Source organism: Pecten maximus, chromosome 17, assembly GCF_902652985.1.
Source record: "Pecten maximus chromosome 17, xPecMax1.1, whole genome shotgun sequence".
Classification (NCBI taxonomy): Eukaryota; Metazoa; Mollusca; class Bivalvia; order Pectinida; family Pectinidae; genus Pecten; species Pecten maximus.
In genome coordinates, this window is record NC_047031.1 from 5,806,854 (window position 1) to 5,829,790 (window position 22,937).

Sequence of the window (22,937 nt, forward strand, 5' to 3'; positions counted from 1 at the left end):
ATATAAGTTGGATCAAAATGCTACAATATAAAAAAGTCTTGAATTAAAAGCGGTTTGTATCCAAACAATATATAAAATAAATATAGATGTTAAAAATGATAGGTTCAATTCTCGAGGCCCGCAAAGTCAACCATCACCAGTAGGTTTTCTATCAGACAATGCTTTCTGTTTTGTCCATACAAATTTAATAAAAAAAAGATATATGTTTGAAATCATGAAACAGTTTTCAACAGTTTTTTTTTTAATGTGCAGCCAGCCGGGATCGAACCCGCGACCCTCGGCTTACTGGTCCGCCGCTCTACTGACTGAGCTAAAGGAAAATTCCCCCTAGCCGGAAGCTAGAAGGCGACCATACAACTATGTACAGTATTTACACTTAAAACCCGGCCTGCTACACTACTCCCTCCTTCAAACGTGTTCGCCCCCGAACACACCAACCCAGGTTCTCTCTCCAAGGAAGCCTCTTGCTTTCACTTGGAGTGGTCTGCTACATAAGAAAGAAAATTTTAAGTTAATCTTCAATTACATTTGATAAGCTTAGAGAATGTTACATATTTTTGTCTTGATGGGCGAGTTAATTCATAAAAATTAAAACCGCTCATTGTGGAGGAATGACAAAATTGATTAATTTCATGTTTTCTTTACAACTACAATTACAGTATTTGGTTTAAAAATTCTAGTTAAAGTAATTTTTTCAGTACCAGGTATATGATTTCAATATTCAAGTTTTAAAATTAAAAATTTTATTTGCTTCAGCCTGTGTACATATCTTTTAAATTGGCAATATCTCAGTTTCATTTTGAGAAATAGTAATGAATGGTATACTATGTTCAATCTTGTTATATGAAATTTTAACTTGAATTTAAATAATATAATAAACTATCATTAAACTCCTCACCTGAGCTGTTTACAACATTATGTACTAGTGCCAACCATAACTGACGGTAAGACTATTTTCCTTCAACAGTTTGTTAAAGAAAGGTGCCAGTATTATTCACAAACCTTGGTACTATTGAATTTATATAGGTACATGTATAATGAAAAAAAATTGTGCTGAAAGAAATTTTAAAGTTGCCTTAAGATAAAAATTATACTCAAAGTTCTCCTGTAGATAAAGCTTGTATTTATATATATTAATTTTACCTATAAAAGCAGGGTAGTTATATTTTTGCTGAAAGAAATTTTAAAGTTGCCTGAAGATAAAAATTACACCCAAAGTTCTCGTGTAGATAAAGTTTGTATTTATATATACTGTACCTATATATTCAAAGCAGGAAAGTAGTGATATTTAGGCTTAAAGAAATTTAAAAGTTGCCTTAAGATAGAAATTATACCCAAAGTTCTCCTGTAGATAAAACTTGTATTGATATATATATAAAAATACTCGAAGCAGGAATGTTGTGATTATGCATTCGTGACTCAACTTCATTTATATAATTTTCTGTTTGATCTTTGGCATTAATTAGGCCTACAACTAGATCAGATTACTAGTTAAAATGAAATGTTATTGTCAAACTGGTAGGAATTAAATGACTTTTAATATGAAGGAGTTCGAAAAATATCCTGCTTGTGTTCCCGGAGATCCAACTTGGTGATTGCTCGCTCTACAAGCATATATTGTCAGACTTAATGGATATTCATTGATAGTAAGGTGACCTTATACTCTCCACCTTTACAGGCTTTTTTCTGAAGTTTCATACCATTATCTATAAGCTATTATATACAACAAAATTTTATAATAGGGCGAGTTAAAATGTCTTCAATTGATTCTTAATGGTTCAATGATTTTCTTATGAATCTGGTGGTGATTGCCGCTCTTCCACTGTCACAGGGTTCACCGCAGACCCAAAAATCATGGGCCATTTTCACAAGATTTCAGAAATCGTATGGGCCAAAACATAGAAAATTGAAGAAATTTGTGAATTTTGGGGGGGTCATTTTGGAAAATATGGGGCAAATGGCCCCATGGCCCCCTCCAGAGTAATCCCTGCACTCAAGAAGTTTTCAAATTCAAAATAACGGCCAATTGCTTCGTGACTCATAGCCACAATAGCTGAAGTTAATTATAGTGCTATCCATGAAATCTCGGGTGAAGGTCTGAGGTGCGTGGTGTACATGTAACACTCCCTATACCCATGTTGGTTTGTGTTGGGAAGTTCAGAAAAGGACTCGGGGTTTGAGTATCTGTGGTTGCAGCTATGGGCAAGACACTTTTCCATATTTATATAATTGCTCTGGATGGCATACAACAGGCCTCCCATATGTTGTTCAGTGAGGTAGTCACCAACTACAACTAGGAGAACCTAGCCTCAAAATTACCCTGGCTGTTCACAGGGCGATATACCTAGCAAACAAATATCTGTTGGAGCAACTAGCTGTGACAGACATTTTATGTCTATTTAGAAAATAAGGAGATAGTTGATTTTTCTAATTATGCGGCCTATCATGGGGGGAAGGGGGGCATACAGTGTTACCAATGTTCGTCCAGTTTTGGCACGTCGTCGTTAACGTTGTTCCCTGTCAATTTAATTGTCATCAGCAAAACATACGTTGATATTGATTGATATCGCCGGGGATCCAGTCTGGATGATTGAATATATCTAGTGTTGACAGATTTCATTCATATTTAAGATTTTGCGAAAAAGGGTGTAGTATGGCTGTATTTCAGAATGAGTATATTTTCTAGGATTTAAACCCATTTACTTCATCTGGAGCTAGGTCTTCTTTATGATAGTCCCCTCCTGTGAAACCGGGGGGACTATATGTTTCCTCTCAATCCGTCTGACCATCAACTCAGTTTCCACACCTACAGATCAAGTTTGAGTTTCAGGGTTTTTGGGTCAAGGTCAAGGTCAATAACTCTTTTTATCGGGGGCCAGTATAGCAACCAATGTTTCATCACGACTTTATGGGTACAAAATCAAATTTTATATTTGATCTCTTGTTGATCTGGATATATAAGTATACTGGGTATTTTAAATACTCATTAAGTATCGGTAGGAAACCTTGTGGCCAGAAAAAAACCCACAAGTTGTTGGACGGGTATAATGATGTTATATATAATATATTGGTGTCAGATTGAGGAAATGTCCTATTGAACGGTGAGTATAAAATTGTTAACTGTGGCATCAGTTCCTATTATTGAGACAATGATATAAATCTAACAAATAGACAGCTGTATTTGGAGTTGTTATAAGGAGATAAAGGCCGATAGTTCTGTTCTGGTCTAGTTATTGAACTAATAGGCTAAAATCACTGATGGATGAGGCCAAAGTCATTAATGTCACAAGTAACTTTGATGAAATTGTTACAATTGCTATCTTCACCATAATTTTGTACAATATAATTATTATCTCTGTCATATTTTGTGCAATATAATTATTATCTTTACCATATTTTGTACAATATTCTACCATGTTTGCTATGCAACGACAGTTTTGATTGGTTAAAAACCATGTATTATTTTCCAATAATACACGCTCGTGTCAATAATACACGCTTGTGAGTCACGGCTGTTACAATGTTATGTATCTTATATTCACCACATAAATAATACTGTAGCCGAGTGGGCTAATGGTTTAGTCTTTCCTCTATTTTTTATTACGACGTGTGTTCGAATCCTACGAAGGCCGCTTTTATTTTCATCACCCTTTTTGTTTTAATTTTAAAAATCAATGCCATATGATAGATATTCTTGATTGTAGTACTGTAGTGCCTGTAAAGAAATATATATTTTATCAACAAAATAATGCAATACTCAAGAAATAAATAACAAGGTTTTCCTGGGGTTTCTTTGCCGTTTTTCTATAAAGATCACAGAACTAAACAGTACATGGTAGAATAGAAATATCAAATAATCAACTTTGACTGGTGTATTGTTGCAGGATATACAACTCGGACTCGGATATTTTGCAATTTCGATTAATAACTCAGGCCTGCGGCCTTCGTAATTAATTTAATTGCAAAATATCCTCGTCCTCGTTGTATATCCTGCAACAATACATGAATCATCGTTAATTATTTCTTAATTAATATAATCATTATCTGTGCCATATTTTCAACAATATAATTATTATTTTTGCCATATTTTGTACAATATAATCATTATCTGTGCCATATTTTCAACAATATGATTATTATCTCAGCCATATTTTGTACAATATAATTACTATCTTTACCATATTTTGTACAATATTAATGTAGTATCGATCTCTGCCATATTTTGTACAATATAAAAACACATATATTTCATGAATACAAGTTCAAAGTAATTTTTATTCAGCCTTAAAATGAGACTCAAAATACCAACAATTCCACCAGGACTATTTAACTATGTAGTGATTCTGATAAAAGTTACAGTGGTTTATATTGTTGCTGTATCACAGGGACTTGACACCGTGGTTTGTATTGTTGTATCACAGGGACTTGACACAATGGTTTATATTGTTGTATCACAGGGACTTGACACAATGGTTTATATTGTTGTATCACAGGGACTTGACACAATGGTTTGTATTGTTGTATCACAGGGACTTGACACAATGGTTTGTATTGTTGCTGTATCACAGGGACTTGACGCAGTGGTTTGTATTGTTGTATCATAGAGACTTGACAATGGTTTATATTGTTGCTGTATCAGAGACTTGACACAATGGTTTATATTGTTGTTGTATCACAGGGACTTGACACAGTGGTTTGTATTGTTGTATCACAGGGACTTGACACAGTGGTTTATATTGTTGCTGTATCAGAGACTTGACACAATGGTTTATATTGTTGTTGTATCACAGGGACTTGACACAATGGTTTGTATTGTTGTATCACAGGGACTTGACACAGTGGTTTATATTGTTGCTGTATCAGAGACTTGACACAATGGTTTATATTGTTGTTGTATCACAGGGACTTGACGCAGTGGTTTATATTGTTGTATCACAGGTACTTGACACAATGGTTTATATTGTTGTATCACAGGTACTTGACACAATGGTTTATATTGTTGTATCACAGGGACTTGACACAATGGTTTATATTGTTGCTGTATCAGAGACTTGACACAATGGTTTATATTGTTGTTGTATCACAGGGACTTGACACAATGGTTTATATTGTTGTATCACAGGTACTTGACACAATGGTTTGTATTGTTGTATCACAGGGACTTGACACAATGGTTTATATTGTTGTATCACAGGGACTTGACACAATGGTTTGTATTGTTGTATCACAGGGACTTGACACAATGGTTTGTATTGTTGCTGTATCACAGGGACTTGTTGACTTGTTCCGAAATCAGGGAGAAAGATCCCGGGTATGATATGTACAAAGTTTGGACCATAGGTTGAGAATGTGTGCCAAGGCCCTGTGGCACAAATGCTAGTCTGGCAATGCATGCTTGTTCATGTGATTGTGATCAAAATTAGATACGATATTGGAAGCTACAGATGGTTAAGTAATCCTAACTTCACCGTTCACTTAAGAAATTTGATATCTATCTTTAAATTGAATTGTTAACGGCTACATTGTAAGGCTGGGTGTCACATATATATACCGGAGTGACAACAGTGCAGATATGGATTTGCAAAGTTCACACAAGCATGACTTCATGACGATAAAGCTACCAGGGTAACATTGGTTCTACCATAAAACACCATTCATATGACTGTAGCCATTGATACACATATACGTACTTCAAAGTGGGATTTAAAAGCAAGTACATGTGTTTCAGCAAACAATAGATAAACTACGGTAGCTAGGTCAGATATTTTATTTATTTTTCAATTAGATAGTTATTACTAAGGTTATATAGACTAGGAATCTTGACTTAAAGAGTTCTTCCTTGAAAACGGCAAAAAGGAAAAAACTTTATGGTTCACACAAAAATATAGGTTTTTTTTAGGCTTATTATAGAAGAAACACAAGTACAATTCTATTTTCTATCGGTATCATATCACATGCATCAATTTCTGGTAATTAATCTATTTATGTTAATTGATTCTGTGTAAAATTGATAATAATTTAATAAAAAAAAACATTGTCCTACTATAAGCCCAGCCGTACTTTAAGTAAAATTGATGATTTATTAGAAGATATTTAGTAATTGCTCATTCACAGAATAGTTTGAGTCCAGACTTGGAGTAGGTTATCTCCCCTCATAGAGAAGTTTTCAGACTAAGAGTAAGTTAACTCCCCTTACAGAGAAGTCTTAAGACTAAGATAGATTACCTCCCCTCACAGAGAAGTTTTCAGACTTAGAGTAAGTTAACTCCACTTACAGAGAAGTTTCAGACTAAGATAGATTACCTCCCCTCAAAGAGAAGTTTCCAGACTTGGAGTAGGTTATCTCCCCTCATAGAGAAGTCTTCAGACTTGGAGTTGGTTATCTCCCCTCACAGAGAAGTCTTCAGACTTGGAGTAGGTTATCTCCCCTCACAGAGAAGTCTTCAGACTTGGAGTAGGTTATCTCCCCTGACAGAGAAGTCTTCAGACTTGGAGTAGGTTATCTCCCCTCACATAGAAGTCTTCACACTAAGGTTGGTTGCCTCCCCTCAAAGAGGATTCTTTAGACTATGGTAGATTACCTCCCCTGGTTGAGGAATGTTTAGACTGAGGTAGGTCACTTCTCCCCACAGGGAAATCTTCAGACTAAGATAGATTACCTCCCCTCACAGAGAAGTCTTCAGACTAAGGTTGACTGCCTCCCATAATATATATTTCTTCAAACTGAAGTTTACTTCCCCTTATAGAGAAGCCTTCTGACTCTGGTAAGTTGCATTTCCTTCCCTCACAGAAGAGAATTCAGACTTTGGTAGGTCATTACCTCCCCATATAGAGAGGTATTCAGACTGAGTTAGGTTACCTCTCTTCACAGAGGAATATTAAGACCATACTTGCTTGGTAACCACCCCAAGCAGAGGAGTATTCAGACTGAGGAAGGATGCCTCCCCTTATAGAGAAGTTTCAGACTATGTTAGTTTGTTCAAATGAATGGCTTTGACCTACAATCTAAGTCACAGAGGGCATAGAGGCTAAAATCTAATAACAACTTCTTTTCAATAACCATGGGGCACCAGGACTTGATAATGGGTCTCTAGCATGCTGGGGTGAAGGGCTACCAAGTTTATCCAAATGAATTACCTTGATCTACATTCAAGGTCACAGGGGACAAATAGGCTGGAATTTTTAAACTACTTCTTCTCAATAACCAAAAGGTGGCTTGTAGCATACTTGGTTGAAGAGAAGGGAGTTTATTCAAATGAATGATCATGGCCATTTAAGCATTGAATGGCTTTCAGTTGGCATTCATAGTCAATATGAATGCCAACTGGACAGAGGCAAATTCCATGAAGCGCACTAGCGCTTCATGTTGAATTTGCCTCTGTCCAGTTGGAATTCATATTGACTATGAATGCCAACTGAAAGCCGTTCAATTCTTATATTTACCATCTGCGATTTTTTATTTGTCATGCGATTTTTGTTTTGAAATTTTCAAATTCAAATTTCCCGCGCTTACCAGTAGCAGAGATCACTTCCTGTTGGCAGTTCATAGGCTGGTGAACTCGCAACTGAATTGGTAGGGTTATATAGTGGCAGTGCCATACAATGGTAAATATAAGTTTGAAAGAGTTAAATTGGCTAAAGTATATAAAAATACCTTTTCAAGTAACAGCCAGGCCCTGAGATCATATTATTACTGAGGGCATATAGTGCTAGTGTTACCCATGTCCGTCCCATCCCATACCGTCGCGACCCGGCCAGATGCAATGTAATTATACCCCCTGCGATCCTCACCAAACCATGTTTTGGGATGTCAAGTGGCAGTGGGGACATGTCTTACAGACATTTTCTAGTTGACTTTGGACATGATACAAACAATTGTATTTTGTAATTAGATAATTTCGCAGTAATAAAAACATTGTTTCCTCTATCTAAACTGTGTATTAAGAAATTTGCAATTAAAATACATAAAAATCATGATATTCATATAATTTACAATTCACTTATAATAGAAGTATATTAATTCTTAAATATCAAACTATATTTTTTTTCTTTCATTTCAGAATGACTCTCCTTCTGATCATCTGACTTTGACCTTTTTGGTCTCCTCCAGATCCAGTGACCTTGACCTTTGGGATTTGGAAAGTATTCACCATGCATCGTTGGTTGACACGGAAATTGTGCCATCAAAAGCGTATCATCATCATTGGTGGATTTTTGATAGTTATTTTTCTCATCATACAGTGTTTCAATCATTTCGCAGTCTCCAGGTAGGTCAGCTCCCCTTAAAGGGATTATTTTTTGTGTATTATCTCCCCTTACAGAGAAACCTCTGATTGGTTACTCTGTTACAAAAAAGTCTTTGGATAGGTTACCTCCCCTTACAGAGAGGTATGTAGATAGGTTACCTTCCCTTACAGAAAGGTCTCTGGATAGGTTACCTCCCCTTACAGAGAGGTCTGTAGATAGGTTACCTCCCCTTACAGAGAGGTATGTGGATAGGTTACCTCCCCTTACAGAGAGGTCTCTGGATAGGTTACCTCCCCTTACAGAGAGGTCTCTGGATAGGTTACCTCCCCTTAAAGAGAGGTCCTTAGATAGGTTACCTCCCCTTTCAGAGAGGTCTGTAGATAGGTTATCTCCCTTTATGGAGAGGTATGTGGATAGGTTACCTCCCCTTACGGAGAGGTATGTAGATAGGTAACCTCCCCTTACAGAGAGGTATGTGGATAGGTTACCTCCCCTTACAGAGAGGTCTGTAGATAGGTTACCTTTCCTTACAGAGAGGTATGTGGATAGGTTACCTCCCCTTACAGAGAGGTCTGTAGATAGGTTACCTTTCCTTACAGAGAGGTATGTGGATAGGTTACCTCCCCTTACAGAGAGGTCTGTTGATAGGTTACCTCCCCTTACGGAGAGGTATGTAGATAGGTAACCTCCCCTTACATAGAGGTATCTGGATAGGTTACCTCCCCTTACAGGGAGGTCTGTTGATAGGTTACCTCCCCTTACAGAGAGGTATGCTGATAGGTTACCTCCCCTTACAGAGAGGTCTGTAATAGGTTACCTCCCCTTACAGAGAGGTCTGTTGATAGGTTACCTCCCCTTACAGAGAGGTATCTGGATAGGTTACCTTTCCTTACAGAGAGGTATCTGGATAGGTTACCTCCCCTTACAGGGAGGTCTGTTGATAGGTTACCTCCCCTTACAGAGAGGTATGCTGATAGGTTACCTCCCCTTACAGAGAGGTCTGTAATAGGTTACCTCCCCTTACAGAGAGGTCTGTTGATAGGTTACCTCCCCTTACAGAGAGGTCTGTTGATAGGTTACCTCCCCTTACAGAGAGGTCTGTGGATAGGTTACCTCCCCTTACAGAGAGGTATGTAGATAGGTTACCTCCCCTTACAGAGAGGTCTGTGGATAGGTTACCTCCCCTTACAGAGAGGTCTGTAGATAGGTTACCTCCCCTTACAGAGAGGTCTGTGGATAGGTTACCTCCCCTTACAGGGAGGTCTGTTGATAGGTTACCTCCCCTTACAGAGAGGTATCTGGATAGGTTACCTCCCCTTACAGAGATGTCTGTGGATAGGTTACCTCCCCTTACAGAGAGGTCTGTGATAGGTTACCTCCCCTTACAGAGAGGTCCGTAGATAGGTTACCTTCCCTACATAGAGGTATGTAGATAGGTTACCTCCCCTTATAGAGATGTCTGTGGATAGGTTACCTCCCATTAGAGAGAGGTCTGTTGATAGGTTAACTCCCCTTACAGAGAGGTCTGTGGATATGTTACCTCCCCTTACAGAGATGTCTGTGGATAGGTTACCTCCCCTTACAGAGATATCTGTGGATAGGTTACCTCCCCTTACAGAGGGGTCTGTGGATAGGTTACCTCCCCTTACAGAGAGGTCCATAGATAGGTTACCTTCCCTACATAGAGGTATGTAGATAGGTTACCTCCCCTTACAGAGATGTCTGTGGATAGGTTACCTCCCCTTACAGAGAGGTCTGTTGATAGGTTACCTCCCCTTACAGAGAGGTCTGTGGATAGGTTACCTCCCCTTACAGAGAGGTTTGTTGATAGGCTACCTTCCCTTACAGAGAGGTCTGTTGATAGGTTACCTCCCCTTACAGAGAGGTCTGTGGATAGGTTACCTCCCCTTACAGAGAGGTTTGTTGATAGGTTACCTCCCCTTACAGAGATGTCTGTGGATAGGTAACCTCCCCTTACAGAGGGGTCTGTGGATAGGTTACCTCCCCTTACAGAGAGGTATGTAGATAGGTTACCTCCCCTTACAGAGAGGTATCTGGATATGTTACCTCCCCTTACAGAGAGGTATGTTGATAGGTTACCTCCCCTTACAGAGAGGTCTTTTGATAGGTTACCTCCCCTTACAGAGAGGTTTGTTGATAGGCTACCTTCCCTTACAGAAAGGTATCTGGATAGGTTACCTCCCCTTACAGAGAGGTCTGGGGATAGGTTACCTCCCCTTACAGAGAGGTCTGTTGATAGGTTACCTCCCCTTACAGAGAGGTATCTGGATAGGTTACCTCCCCTTACAGAGAGGTTTGTTGATAGGCTACCTTCCCTTACAGAGAGGTCTGTTGATAGGTTACCTCCCCTTACAGAGAGGTCTGTGGATAGGTTACCTCCCCTTACAGAGAGGTTTGTTGATAGGTTACCTCCCCTTACAGAGATGTCTGTGGATAGGTAACCTCCCCTTACAGAGGGGTCTGTGGATAGGTTACCTCCCCTTACAGAGAGGTATCTGGATATGTTACCTCCCCTTACAGAGAGGTATGTTGATAGGTTACCTCCCCTTACAGAGAGGTCTGTTGATAGGTTACCTCCCCTTACAGAGAGGTCTGTGGATAGGTTACCTCCCCTTACAGAGAGGTTTGTTGATAGGCTACCTTCCCTTACAGAGAGGTCTGTTGATAGGTTACCTCCCCTTACAGAGAGGTCTGTGGATAGGTTACCTCCCCTTACAGAGAGGTTTGTTGATAGGTTACCTCCCCTTACAGAGATGTCTGTGGATAGGTAACCTCCCCTTACAGAGGGGTCTGTGGATAGGTTACCTCCCCTTACAGAGAGGTCTGTTGATAGGTTACCTCCCCTTACAGAGATGTCTGTGGATAGGTAACCTCCCCTTACAGAGGGGTCTGTGGATAGGTTACCTCCCCTTACAGAGAGGTCTGTGGATAGGTTACCTCCCCTTACAGAGAGGTATCTGGATATGTTACCTCCCCTTACAGAGAGGTCTGGGGATAGGTTACCTCCCCTTACAGAGAGGTCTTTTGATAGGTTACCTCCCCTTACAGAGAGGTTTGTTGATAGGCTACCTTCCCTTACAGAAAGGTATCTGGATAGGTTACCTCCCCTTACAGAGAGGTCTGGGGATAGGTTACCTCCCCTTACAGGGAGGTATCTGGATAGGTTACCTCCCCTTACAGAAAGGTATCTGGATAGGTTACCTCCCCTTACAGAGAGGTCTGTTGATAGGTTACCTCCCCTTACAGAGAGGTATCTGGATAGGTTACCTCCCCTTACAGAGAGGTCTGTGGATAGGTTACCTCCCCTTACAGGGAGGTCTGTTGATAGGTTACCTCCCCTTACAGAAAGGTATCTGGATATATAGGTTACCTCCCCTTACAGAGTGGTATCTGGATGTTAAAGGAAAGTGTTCATTTCTCTACAAGAATAGCAGGTCACCAAAAAGGAAATTATTGATAATAACTCAGAAAGTGTTTTGTCTTTATCAGTGAGATGTTGATGATGAATGATATGATACAGGCCCCAAGGGCCTCTTGTTACACCTTTGATTTTAACTCCTTACAGAAACAGGGAATGCTGGTTGGACCAGCAGCAGTCCAGTGTCAAGGCTACGAAAAATGTACCATTGGAAGGTAAGAAAACATGAACAATTAAAAAAATATACTACTGGTTCAAAACCATGATATCAGCATAAGGGTTGCAGGACAAAAATGTCATATAACATTTTTATCACATTAAATCATTATTAAATCAATTAAGCATTTAGCTTAACTTAAAGTGTTCATCCAGGGCTGATGTAAAGTGTTCATCCTGGGTTGATTTAAAGTGTTCATCCTGGGTTGATGTAAAGTGTTCATCCTGGGTTGATGTAATGTGTTCATCCTGGGTTGATGTGAAGTGTTCATCCTGGGTTGATGTAAAGTGTTCATCCTGGGTTGATGTAATGTGTTCATCCTGGGTTGATGTAATGTGTTCATCCTGGGTTGATATAAAGTGTTCATCCTGGGTTGATGTAAAGTATTCAGTCTGGGTTGATGTAAAGTGTTCATCCTGGGTTGATATAAAGTGTTCATCCTGGGTTGATGTAAAGTGTTCATCCTGGGTTGATATAAAGTGTTCATCCTGGGTTGATGTAATGTGTTCATCCTGGGTTGATGTAAAGTGTTCATCCTGGGTTGATGTAATGTGTTCATCCTGGGTTGATGTAATGTGTTCATCCTGGGTTGATGTAAAGTGTTCATCCTGGGTTGATATAAAGAGTTCATCCTGGGTTGATGTAAAGTGTTCATCCAGGGTTGATGTAAAGTGTTCATCCTGGGTTGATGTAAAGTGTTCATCCTGGGTTGATGTAATGTGTTCATCCTGGGTTGATATAAAGTGTTCATCCTGGGTTGATGTAATGTGTTCATCCTGGGTTGATGTAATGTGTTCATCCTGGTTGATGTAAAGTGTTCATCCTGGGTTGATGTAATGTGTTCATCCTGGGTTGATGTAAAGTGTTCAGTTTGGGTTGATGTAAAGTGTTCAGTCTGGGTTGATATAAAGTGTTCAGTCTGGGTTGATGTAAAGTGTTCATCCTGGGTTGATGTAAAGTGTTCATCCTGGGTTGATGTAAAGTGTTCATCCTGGGTTGAAGTAAAGTGTTCATCCTGGGTTGATGTAAAGTGTTCATCCTGGTTGATGTAATGTGTTCATCCTGGGTTGATGTAAAGTGTTCATCCTGGGTTGATATAAAGAGTTCATCCTGGTTGATGTAAAGTGTTAATCCTGGGTTGATGTAAAGTGTTCATCCTGGGTTGATGTAAAGTGTTCAGTCTGGGTTGATGTAAAGTGTTCATCCTGGGTTGATGTAAAGTGTTCATCCTGGGTTGATGTAATGTGTTCCGTCTGGACTGATGTAAAGTGTTCATCCTGGGTTGATGTAATGTGTTCATCCTGGGTTGATGTAATGTGTTCATCCTGGTTGATGTAAAGTGTTCATCCTGGGTTGATGTAATGTGTTCATCCTGGGTTGATGTAAAGTGTTCAGTTTGGGTTGATGTAAAGTGTTCAGTCTGGGTTGATATAAAGTGTTCATCCTGGGTTGATGTAATGTGTTCATCCTGGGTTGATGTAATGTGTTCATCCTGGGTTGATGTAAAATGTTCATCCAGGGTTGATGTAAAGTGTTCATCCTGGGTTGAAGTAAAGTGTTCATCCTGGGTTGATGTAAAGTGTTCATCCTGGTTGATATAAAGTGTTCATCCTGGGTTGATGTAAAGTGTTCAGTTTGGGTTGATGTAAAGTGTTCATCCTGGTTGATGTAAAGTGTTCATCCTGGTTGATGTAAAGTGTTCATCCTGGGTTGATATAATGTGTTCATCCTGGGTTGATGTAAAGTGTTCAGTTTGGGTTGATGTAAAGTGTTCAGTTTGGGTTGATGTAAAGACATTTTATTGGTCTACTGGTCTGTGCCAGGTGTTTTCAGATCTGCCCAGTATTGTAGTCCTTTTTAGTAACGTTTGTAGAGGTCATACACTGATATTGTGCACCTGACCTCGTCTTATTTTGCAGTTATGCCCCTTTTACTATGACTATTTTTCCAGTTTTCACTCATGTTTTATTATTATTATTTTTTTTTTTTTGTAATTTTACAGGTCCGTGGAATTGCAATTTTCTATGACAGTTATGCCCCTTTGTTACGTGTATACAAAATATTGTCCAAATTACCCTTTTCAACAGATTTCACTTAAGCTTACATAAACTGAAATAATATAGCTTACTATTTTATCAGCTTGAGTTCCCTTATATCCTAATGGACGTACTCTAGTTTTAAAACTATTTAAGAGTTATCAATATATAAGAACGATGTTGAATTCTAAAAGCAATTCAATATATGTACAAACTTGCAAAAAACAAGTCCTGAAATAAACCACTATGTGTGTGTCTGGATATGTAGTTAATGTCTGGATATGTAGTTTATGTTTGTCAGGATATGTAGTTTATGTTTGTCTAGATATGTAGTTTATGTTTGTCTAGATATGTAGTTTATGTCTGGATATGTAGTTTATGTCTGGATATGTAGTTTAAGTTTGTCTAGATATGTAGTTTATGTTTGGATATGTAGTTTATGTTTGTCTGGATATGTAGTTTATGTTTGTCTGGATATGTAGTTTATGTTTGTCTGGATATGTAGTTTATGTCTGTATGGATATGTAGTTTATGTCTTGATATGTAGTTTATGTTTGTCTGGATATGTAGTTTATATTTGTCTGGATATGTAGTTTATGTCTGGATATGTAGTATATGTTTGTCTGGATATGTAGTTTATGTTTGTCTGGATATGTAGTTTATGTTTGTCTGGATATGTAGTTTATGTTTGTCTGGATATGTAGTTTATGTCTTGATATGTAGTTTATGTTTGTCTGGATATGTAGTTTATGTTTGTCTGGATATGTACTTTATGTTTGTCTGTAGTTTATGTTTGTCTGGATATGTAGTTTATGTTTGGATATGTAGTTTATGTTTGGATATGTAGTTTATGTTTGTCTGGATATGTAGTTTATGTCTGTATGGATATGTAGTTTATGTCTGTATGGATATGTAGTTTATGTCTTGATATGTAGTTTATGTTTGTCTGGATATGTAGTTTATGTTTGTCTGGATATGTAGTTTATGTTTGTCTGGATATGTAGTTTATGTTTGTCTGGATATGTAGTTTATGTTTGTCTGGATATGTAGTTTATGTTTGTCTGTAGTTTATGTTTGTCTGGATATGTAGTTTATGTCTGGATATGTAGTTTATGTTTGTCTGTAGTTTATGTTTGTCTGGATATGTAGTTTATGTCTGGATATGTAGTTTATGTTTGTCTGGATATGTAGTTTATGTTTGTATGTAGTTTATGTTTGTCTGGATATGTAGTTTATGTTTGTCTGGATATGTAGTTTATGTCTGGATATGTAGTTTATGTTTGTCTGGATATGTAGTTTATGTTTGTCTGGATATGTAGTTTATGTTTGTCTGGATATGTAGTTTATGTTTGTCTGGATATGTAGTTTATGTTTGTATATGTAGTTTATGTTTGTCTGGATATGTAGTTTATGTCTGGATATGTAATATATGTCTGGATATGTAGTTTATGTTTGTCTGGATATGTAGTTTATGTCTGGATATGTAGTTTATGTCTGGATATGTAGTTTATGTTTGTCTGGATATGTAGTTTATGTTTGTATGTAGTTTATGTCTGGATATGTAGTTTATGTTTGTATGTAGTTTATGTTTGTCTGGATATGTAGTTAATGTTTGACTGGATATGTAGTTTATGTTTGTCTGGATATGTAGTTTATGTTTGTCTGGATATGTAGTTTATGTTTGTCTTGATATGTAGTTTATGTTTGTCTGGATATGTAGTTTATGTTTGTCTGGATATGTAGTTTATGTCTGGATATTTAGTTTATGTCTGGATATGTAGTTTATGTTTGTATGTAGTATATGTTTGTCTGGATATGTAGTTTATGTTTGTCTGGATATGTAGTTTATGTTTGTATGTAGTTTATGTTTGTCTGGATATGTAGTTTATGTTTGTTTGTAGTTTATGTCTGGATATGTAGTTTATGTTTGTCTGTAGTTTATGTTTGTCTGGATATGTAGTTTATGTTTGTCTGGATATGTAGTTTATGTTTGTTTGTAGTTTATGTCTGGATATGTAGTTTATGTTTGTCTGGATATGTAGTTTATGTTTGTATGTAGTAGATGTTTGTCTAGATATGTAGTTTATGTTTGTCTGGATATGTAGTTTATGTTTGTATGTAGTTTATGTTTGTCTGGATATGTAGTTTATGTTTGTTTGTAGTTTATGTCTGGATATGTAGTTTATGTTTGTCTGTAGTTTATGTTTGTCTGGATATGTAGTTTATGTTTGTCTGGATATGTAGTTTATGTTTGTCTGGATATGTAGTTTATGTCTGGATATGTAGTTTTTATTGCATTTTTGCCAGTGAAATATAGAGATCTATCAAACTAATAAAACTTATAACCTGCAGCGATGAGCAGTGAAAATATAAGTTTTCCGTTTTTGACCAATCAGAGCGGACCTTTGTATTCACCTTGTTGAAACTTGCCGATTTTTCCAATCAAAGCGGAGATAGATAAATGGGTTATTTTGCTGTAATTCTGAAATGTTCTGTTAAGTTTTTGACTTGAACACTCACTTGACGTTAGCTATTCATGCACAGGTCTTTAGAATTGGAAATAAATAAAAATAAATAAATAAATTATATCTCCAGACCAGCTAATTTCTTCATCAGGGTAAGATTCATTACATGGTACAATGTATTGTTGTCATGTGCACAAACTTATATGTTACAGTCTCCACGTTGTTTATAAATACAACTTCCGAGTCCACCACTACGGTGACACGTAAGTCTACTCCACAGTGTGTAACAGCTTAATTAGTCTTGATAAAATCCTTCAGAGAGCGAACTTTTCATTTCCTCTGTAATAATATTATATTAGTTCTGACAGAGTGAACTTTCAATTTTCTCTGCTTTAATAGTTAGTACTGACAGTCTCGAGTGAGCTTAATATTTTGCCTGTAATAATAGTTAGTCCTGACAGAGTGAACTTTCCATTTTCTCTGTAATAATAGTTAGTCCTGACAGAGTGAACTTTCCATTTTCTCTGCTGTTATAGTTAGTCCTGACAGAGTGAACTTTCCATTTTGCCTGTAGTAATAGTTAGTCCTGACAGAGTGAGCTTTTTATTTTCTCTGTAGTAATAGTTAGTCCTGACAGAGTGAACTTTCCATTTTCTCTGCTATAATAGTTAGTCCTGACAGAGTGAACTTTCCATTTTCTCTGCTATAATAGTTAGTCCTGACAGAGTGAACTTTCCATTTTCTCTGCTATAATAGTTAGTCCTGACAGAGTGAACTTTCCATTTTCTCTGCTATAATAGTTAGTCCTGACAGAGTGAACTTTCCATTTTCTCTGCTATAATAGTTAGTTCTGACAGTGAGCTTTCTATTTTCTCTGTAGTAATAGTTAGTTCTGACAGAGGGAACTTTTAATTTTCTCTACTATAATAGTTAGTCCTCACAAAGTTAGTTTTCCATTTTCTCTGCTTTAATAGTTAGTCCTGACAGAGTGAACTTTCCATTTTGCCTGTAGTAATAGTTAGTTCTGACAGTGAACTTTCCATTTTGCCTGTAGTAATAGTTAGTCCTGACAGAGTGAACTATCCATTTTGCCTGTAGTAATAGTTAGTCCTGACAGTGAACTTTCCATTTTGCCTGTAGTAATAGTTAGTTCTGACAGAGTGAACTTTCCATTTTGCCTGTAGTAATAGTTAGTCCTGACAAGGTGAACTTTCCATTTTCTCTGCTATAATAGTTAGTCCTGACAGAGTGAACTTTCTATTTTCTCTGTAGTAATAGTTAGTCCTGACAGAGTGAACTTTCCATTTTCTCTGTAATAATAGTTAGTCCTGAAAGAGTGAACTTTCCATTTTCTCTGCTATAATAGTTAGTCCTGACAGAGTGAACTTTCCATTTTCTCTGCTATAATAGTTAGTCCTGACAGAGTGAACTTTCCATTTTCTCTGCTATAATAGTTAGTCCTGACAGAGTGAACTTTCCATTTTGCCTGTAGTAATAGTTAGTCAACACCGAGTGAGCTTTTTATTTTTCTCTGTAATAGTTGTTATTCTAAGATGTATGTCGTGACAATATTCTTGTATTTCAGAAAAAAGACATTAACAATGTATTGCCAATGTAAAAGGTCAAGGTCAATCTGTAACTGTTAAATAATGTTTGATTTCAATCATGAGTCACACCAAGAAAGTCCAAGGTTATAGAACTAGTGTCAAGGTCAGTTGATTATCTGTAAAAGTTCTTAATTTTACACACTCAAAATGTAGTGAAAAACCCCATATTAAAACAGATTAGCATACAATGAATTTTATCACCAACAATGATTGCCATAGAAACCAATATAGATAAACTACAATTAGTGCAATCATAATTTATCGGAATGCTTCTAGTGCGAAAAAAGGCTAAAATAAGTTATACCGGTAGTTATGCTAATTTACAGGAAATATTGATTCTTGTAAACTAGTATAGGTATATTCTCGTAGTGAATTACACAGACAAGGTTTACATATTATTTACGCTCGAGATATATTCACAAACTGAGACAGGGAGGTCAAGTTTTCAGTACATACATTTGTAACCAATTATATCCCAAAATAAACACTCTCTGGTGTGAAAAGTAGTCATAAAGTTTAGGGAGACCTATTTATCCCAAAATAAACGCTCTCTGGTGTGAAAAATAGTCATAAAGTTTAGGGAGAACTTAATTGTGAAACGCTTTTTGCTAATTGCTTTCAAAAATTGATTATTCTGCAAAAAATGAAGAAGGGAGGAAGACCGAGGAATCTTTCTGTTTGAAAAAGATTGTGAATGTTCCAACTACACGGAACATTTGTCTGGATATGTAGTTAATGTCTGGATGTGTAGTTTATGTTTGTCTGGATATGTAGTTTATGTTTGTCTGGATATGTAGTTTATGTTTTTCTGGATATGTAGTTTATGTTTGTCTAGATATGTAGTTTATGTTTGTATGTAGTTTATGTTTGACTGGATATGTAGTTTATGTCTGGATATGTAGTTTATGTCTGGATATGTAGTTTATGTTTGTCTGGATATGTAGTTTATGTCTGGATATGTAGTTTATGTTTGTCTGGATATGTAGTTTATGTTTGTCTGTAGTTTATGTTTGTCTGGATATGTAGTTTATGTTTGTCTAGATATGTAGTTTATGTTTGTCTAGATATGTAGTTTATGTTTGTATGTAGTTTATGTTTGTCTGTAGTTTATGTTTGTCTGGATATGTAGTTTATGTTTGTCTGTAGTTTATGTTTGTCTGGATATGTAGTTTATGTTTGTCTGGATATGTAGTTTATGTTTGTCTGTAGTTTATGTTTGTCTGGATATGTAGTTTATGTTTGTCTGTAGTTTATGTTTGTCTGGATATGTAGTTTGTTTGTCTGTAGTTTATGTTTGTCTGGATATGTAGTTTGTTTGTATGTAGTTTATGTTTGTCTGTAGTTTATGTTTGTCTGGATATGTAGTTTATGTTTGTCTGTAGTTTATGTTTGTCTGGATATGTAGTTTATGTTTGTCTGTAGTTTATGTTTGTCTGGATATGTAGTTTGTTTGTCTGTAGTTTATGTTTGTCTGGATATGTAGTTTGTTTGTATGTAGTTTATGTTTGTCTGGATATGTAGTTTGTTTGTCTGTAGTTTATGTTTGTCTGGATATGTAGTTTATGTTTGTCTGTAGTTTATGTTTGTCTGGATATGTAGTTTGTTTGTCTGTAGTTTATGTTTGTCTGGATATGTAGTTTATGTTTGTCTAGATATGTAGTTTATGTTTGTCTAGATATGTAGTTTATGTTTGTATGTAGTTTATGTTTGTCTGTAGTTTATGTTTGTCTGGATATGTAGTTTATGTTTGTCTGGATATGTAGTTTATGTTTGTCTGGATATGTAGTTTATGTCTGGATATGTAGTGTATGTTTGTCTGGATATGTAGTTTATGTTTGTCTAGATATGTAGTTTATGTCTGACTGGATATGTAGTTTATGTTTGTCTAGATATGTAGTTTATGTTTGTCTGGATATGTAGTTTATGTTTGTCTAGATATGTAGTTTATGTTTGTCTGGATATGTAGTTTATGTTTGTCTAGATATGTAGTTTATGTTTGTCTGTATGTAGTTTATGTTTGTCTGGATATGTAGTTTATGTTTGTATGTAGTTTATGTTTGTCTGGATATGTAGTTTATGTTTGTCTAGATATGTAGTTTATGTTTGTCTGGATATGTAGTTTATGTTTGTCTGGATATGTAGTTTATGTTTGTCTGGATATGTAGTTTATGTCTGGATATGTAGTTTATGTTTGTATGTAGTTTATGTTTGTCTGGATATGTAGTTTATGTTTGTCTAGATATGTAGTTTATGTTTGTCTGGATATGTAGTTTATGTTTGTCTAGATATGTAGTTTATGTTTGTATGTAGTTTATGTTTGTCTGGATATGTAGTTTATGTCTGGATATGTAGTTTATGTTTGTATGTAGTTTATGTTTGTCTGGATATGTAGTTTATGTTTGTCTAGATATGTAGTTTATGTTTGTCTGGATATGTAGTTTATGTTTGTCTAGATATGTAGTTTATGTTTGTATGTAGTTTATGTTTGTCTGGATATGTAGTTTATGTTTGTCTAGATATGTAGTTTATGTTTGTCTGGATATGTAGTTTATGTTTGTCTGGATATGTAGTTTATGTCTGGATATGTAGTTTATGTTTGTATGTAGTTTATGTTTGTCTGGATATGTAGTTTATGTTTGTCTAGATATGTAGTTTATGTTTGTCTGGATATGTAGTTTATGTTTGTCTAGATATGTAGTTTATGTTTGTATGTAGTTTATGTTTGTCTGGATATGTAGTTTATGTCTGGATATGTAGTTTATGTTTGTATGTAGTTTATGTTTGTCTGGATATGTAGTTTATGTTTGTCTAGATATGTAGTTTATGTTTGTCTGGATATGTAGTTTATGTTTGTCTAGATATGTAGTTTATGTTTGTCTGGATATGTAGTTTATGTCTGGATATGTAGTTTATGTCTGGATATGTAGTTTATGTTTGTCTAGATATGTAGTTTATGTTTGTCTGGATATGTAGTTTATGTTTGTCTGGATATATAGTTGATGTTTGTCTGGATATGTAGTTTATGTCTGGATATGTAGTTTATGTTTGTATGTAGTTTATGTTTGTATGGATATGAAGTTTATGTTTGTCTGGATATGTAGTTTATGTCTGGATATGTAGTTTATGTCTGGATATGTAGTTTATGTTTGTCTGGATATGTAGTTAATGTCTAGATATGTAGTTTATGTTTGTCTGGATATGTAGTTTATGTTTGTCTAGATATGTAGTTTATGTCTGACTGGATATGTAGTTTATGTTTGTCTAGATATGTAGTTTATGTTTGTCTAGATATGTAGTTTATGTTTGTCTAGATATGTAGTTTATGTTTGTCTAGATATGTAGTTTATGTTTGTCTGGATATGTAGTTTATGTCTGGATATGTAGTTTATGTCTGGATATGTAGTTTATGTTTGTCTAGATATGTAGTTTATGTTTGTCTGGATATGTAGTTTATGTTTGTCTAGATATGTAGTATATGTTTGTCTGGATATGTAGTTTATGTCTGGATATGTAGTTTATGTCTGGATATGTAGTTTATGTTTGTCTAGATATGTAGTTTATGTTTGTCTGGATATGTAGTTTATGTTTGTCTGGATATATAGTTTATGTTTGTCTAGATATGTAGTTTATGTTTGTCTGGATATGTAGTTTATGTCTGGATATGTAGTTTATGTCTGGATATGTAGTTTATGTTTGTCTGGATATGTAGTTTATGTTTGTCTGGATATGTAGTTTATGTTTGTCTGGATATGTAGTTTATGTTTGGATATGTAGTTTATGTTTGTATGTAGTTTATGTTTGTATGGATATGAAGTTTATGTTTGTCTGGATATGTAGTTTATGTCTGGATATGTAGTTTATGTCTGGATATGTAGTTTATGTTTGTCTGGATATGTAGTTAATGTCTAGATATGTAGTATATGTTTGTCTAGATATGTAGTATATGTTTGTCTAGATATGTAGTATATGTTTGTCTAGATATGTAGTTTATGTTTGTCTAGATATGTAGTTTATGTTTGTCTGGATATGTAGTTAATGTCTGGATATGTAGTTTATGTTTGTCTGGATATGTAGTTTATGTTTGGATATGTAGTTTACGCTGGGTATGTAGTTAATGTCTGGATATGTAGTTTATGTTTGTCTGGATATGTAGTTTATGTCTGGATATGTAGTTTATGTCTGGATATGTAGTTTATGTTTGTCTGGATATGTGGTTTATGTTTGTATGGATATGTAGTTTATGTTTGACTGGATATGTAGTTTATTAGGTCATTTGACCCGAAGGGTCAGGATGACCTATAGTCATCATGCTTCGTCCGTCGCCGTGCGCCGTGCGTAAACTTTTCACATTTCAATCTTCTTCTCAAGTTCCACCAGTGGGATTAAGCTGAAACTTGCCTGAAATGATCCTGAGATGGTCCTGACCAAGTGTTATTTTTCGGGTCAGTCCGAAATCCAAGATGGCCGCCATAGCCGCCATTTTGAAAACACATTTTAAACTTCTTCTCAAGTTCCACCAGTGCTGTTGGGCTGAAACTTGCCAGAAATGATCCTGAGATGATCCCGACCAAGTGTTGTTATTTTTCGGGTCGGTCCGAAATCCAAGATGGCCGCCATAGCCGCCATCTTGAAAAACACATTTTAAACTTCTTCTCAAGTTCCACCAGTGCTATTGAGCTGAAACTTGCTTGAAATGATCCTAAGATGATCCCGACCAAGTGTTGTTATTTTTCGGGTCGGTCCGAAATCCAAGATGGCCGCCATAGCCGCCATCTTGAAAAACACATTTTAAACTTCTTCTCCAGTTCCACCAGTGCTATTGAGATGAAACTTGCCTGAAATGATCCTGATATGATCCCGACCAAGTGTTGTTATTTTTCGGGTCGGTCCGAAATCCAAGATGGCCGCCATAGCCGCCATCTTGAA

The 22,937-nt window shown here is 36.2% G+C and overlaps 2 protein-coding genes across 3 annotated transcripts in view; both read left to right on the top strand.

The window, feature by feature from the left end:
- LOC117315989 (nephrin-like) overlaps positions 1-22,937 on the top strand; it is a 402,896-nt gene that overhangs the window by 82,449 nt on the left and 297,510 nt on the right. The gene's annotated exons all lie outside the window — the stretch shown is intronic.
- The window catches only part of LOC117315988 (beta-hexosaminidase-like), a 49,013-nt gene that overhangs the window by 1,709 nt on the left and 24,367 nt on the right, over positions 1-22,937 (top strand). Inside the window, 3 exon segments of the mRNA XM_033870468.1 lie at positions 8,061-8,267; positions 11,834-11,901; positions 16,617-16,667. Coding sequence (XP_033726359.1) covers positions 8,152-8,267; positions 11,834-11,901; positions 16,617-16,667 — 235 coding nt within the window. The 5' untranslated portion in view covers positions 8,061-8,151.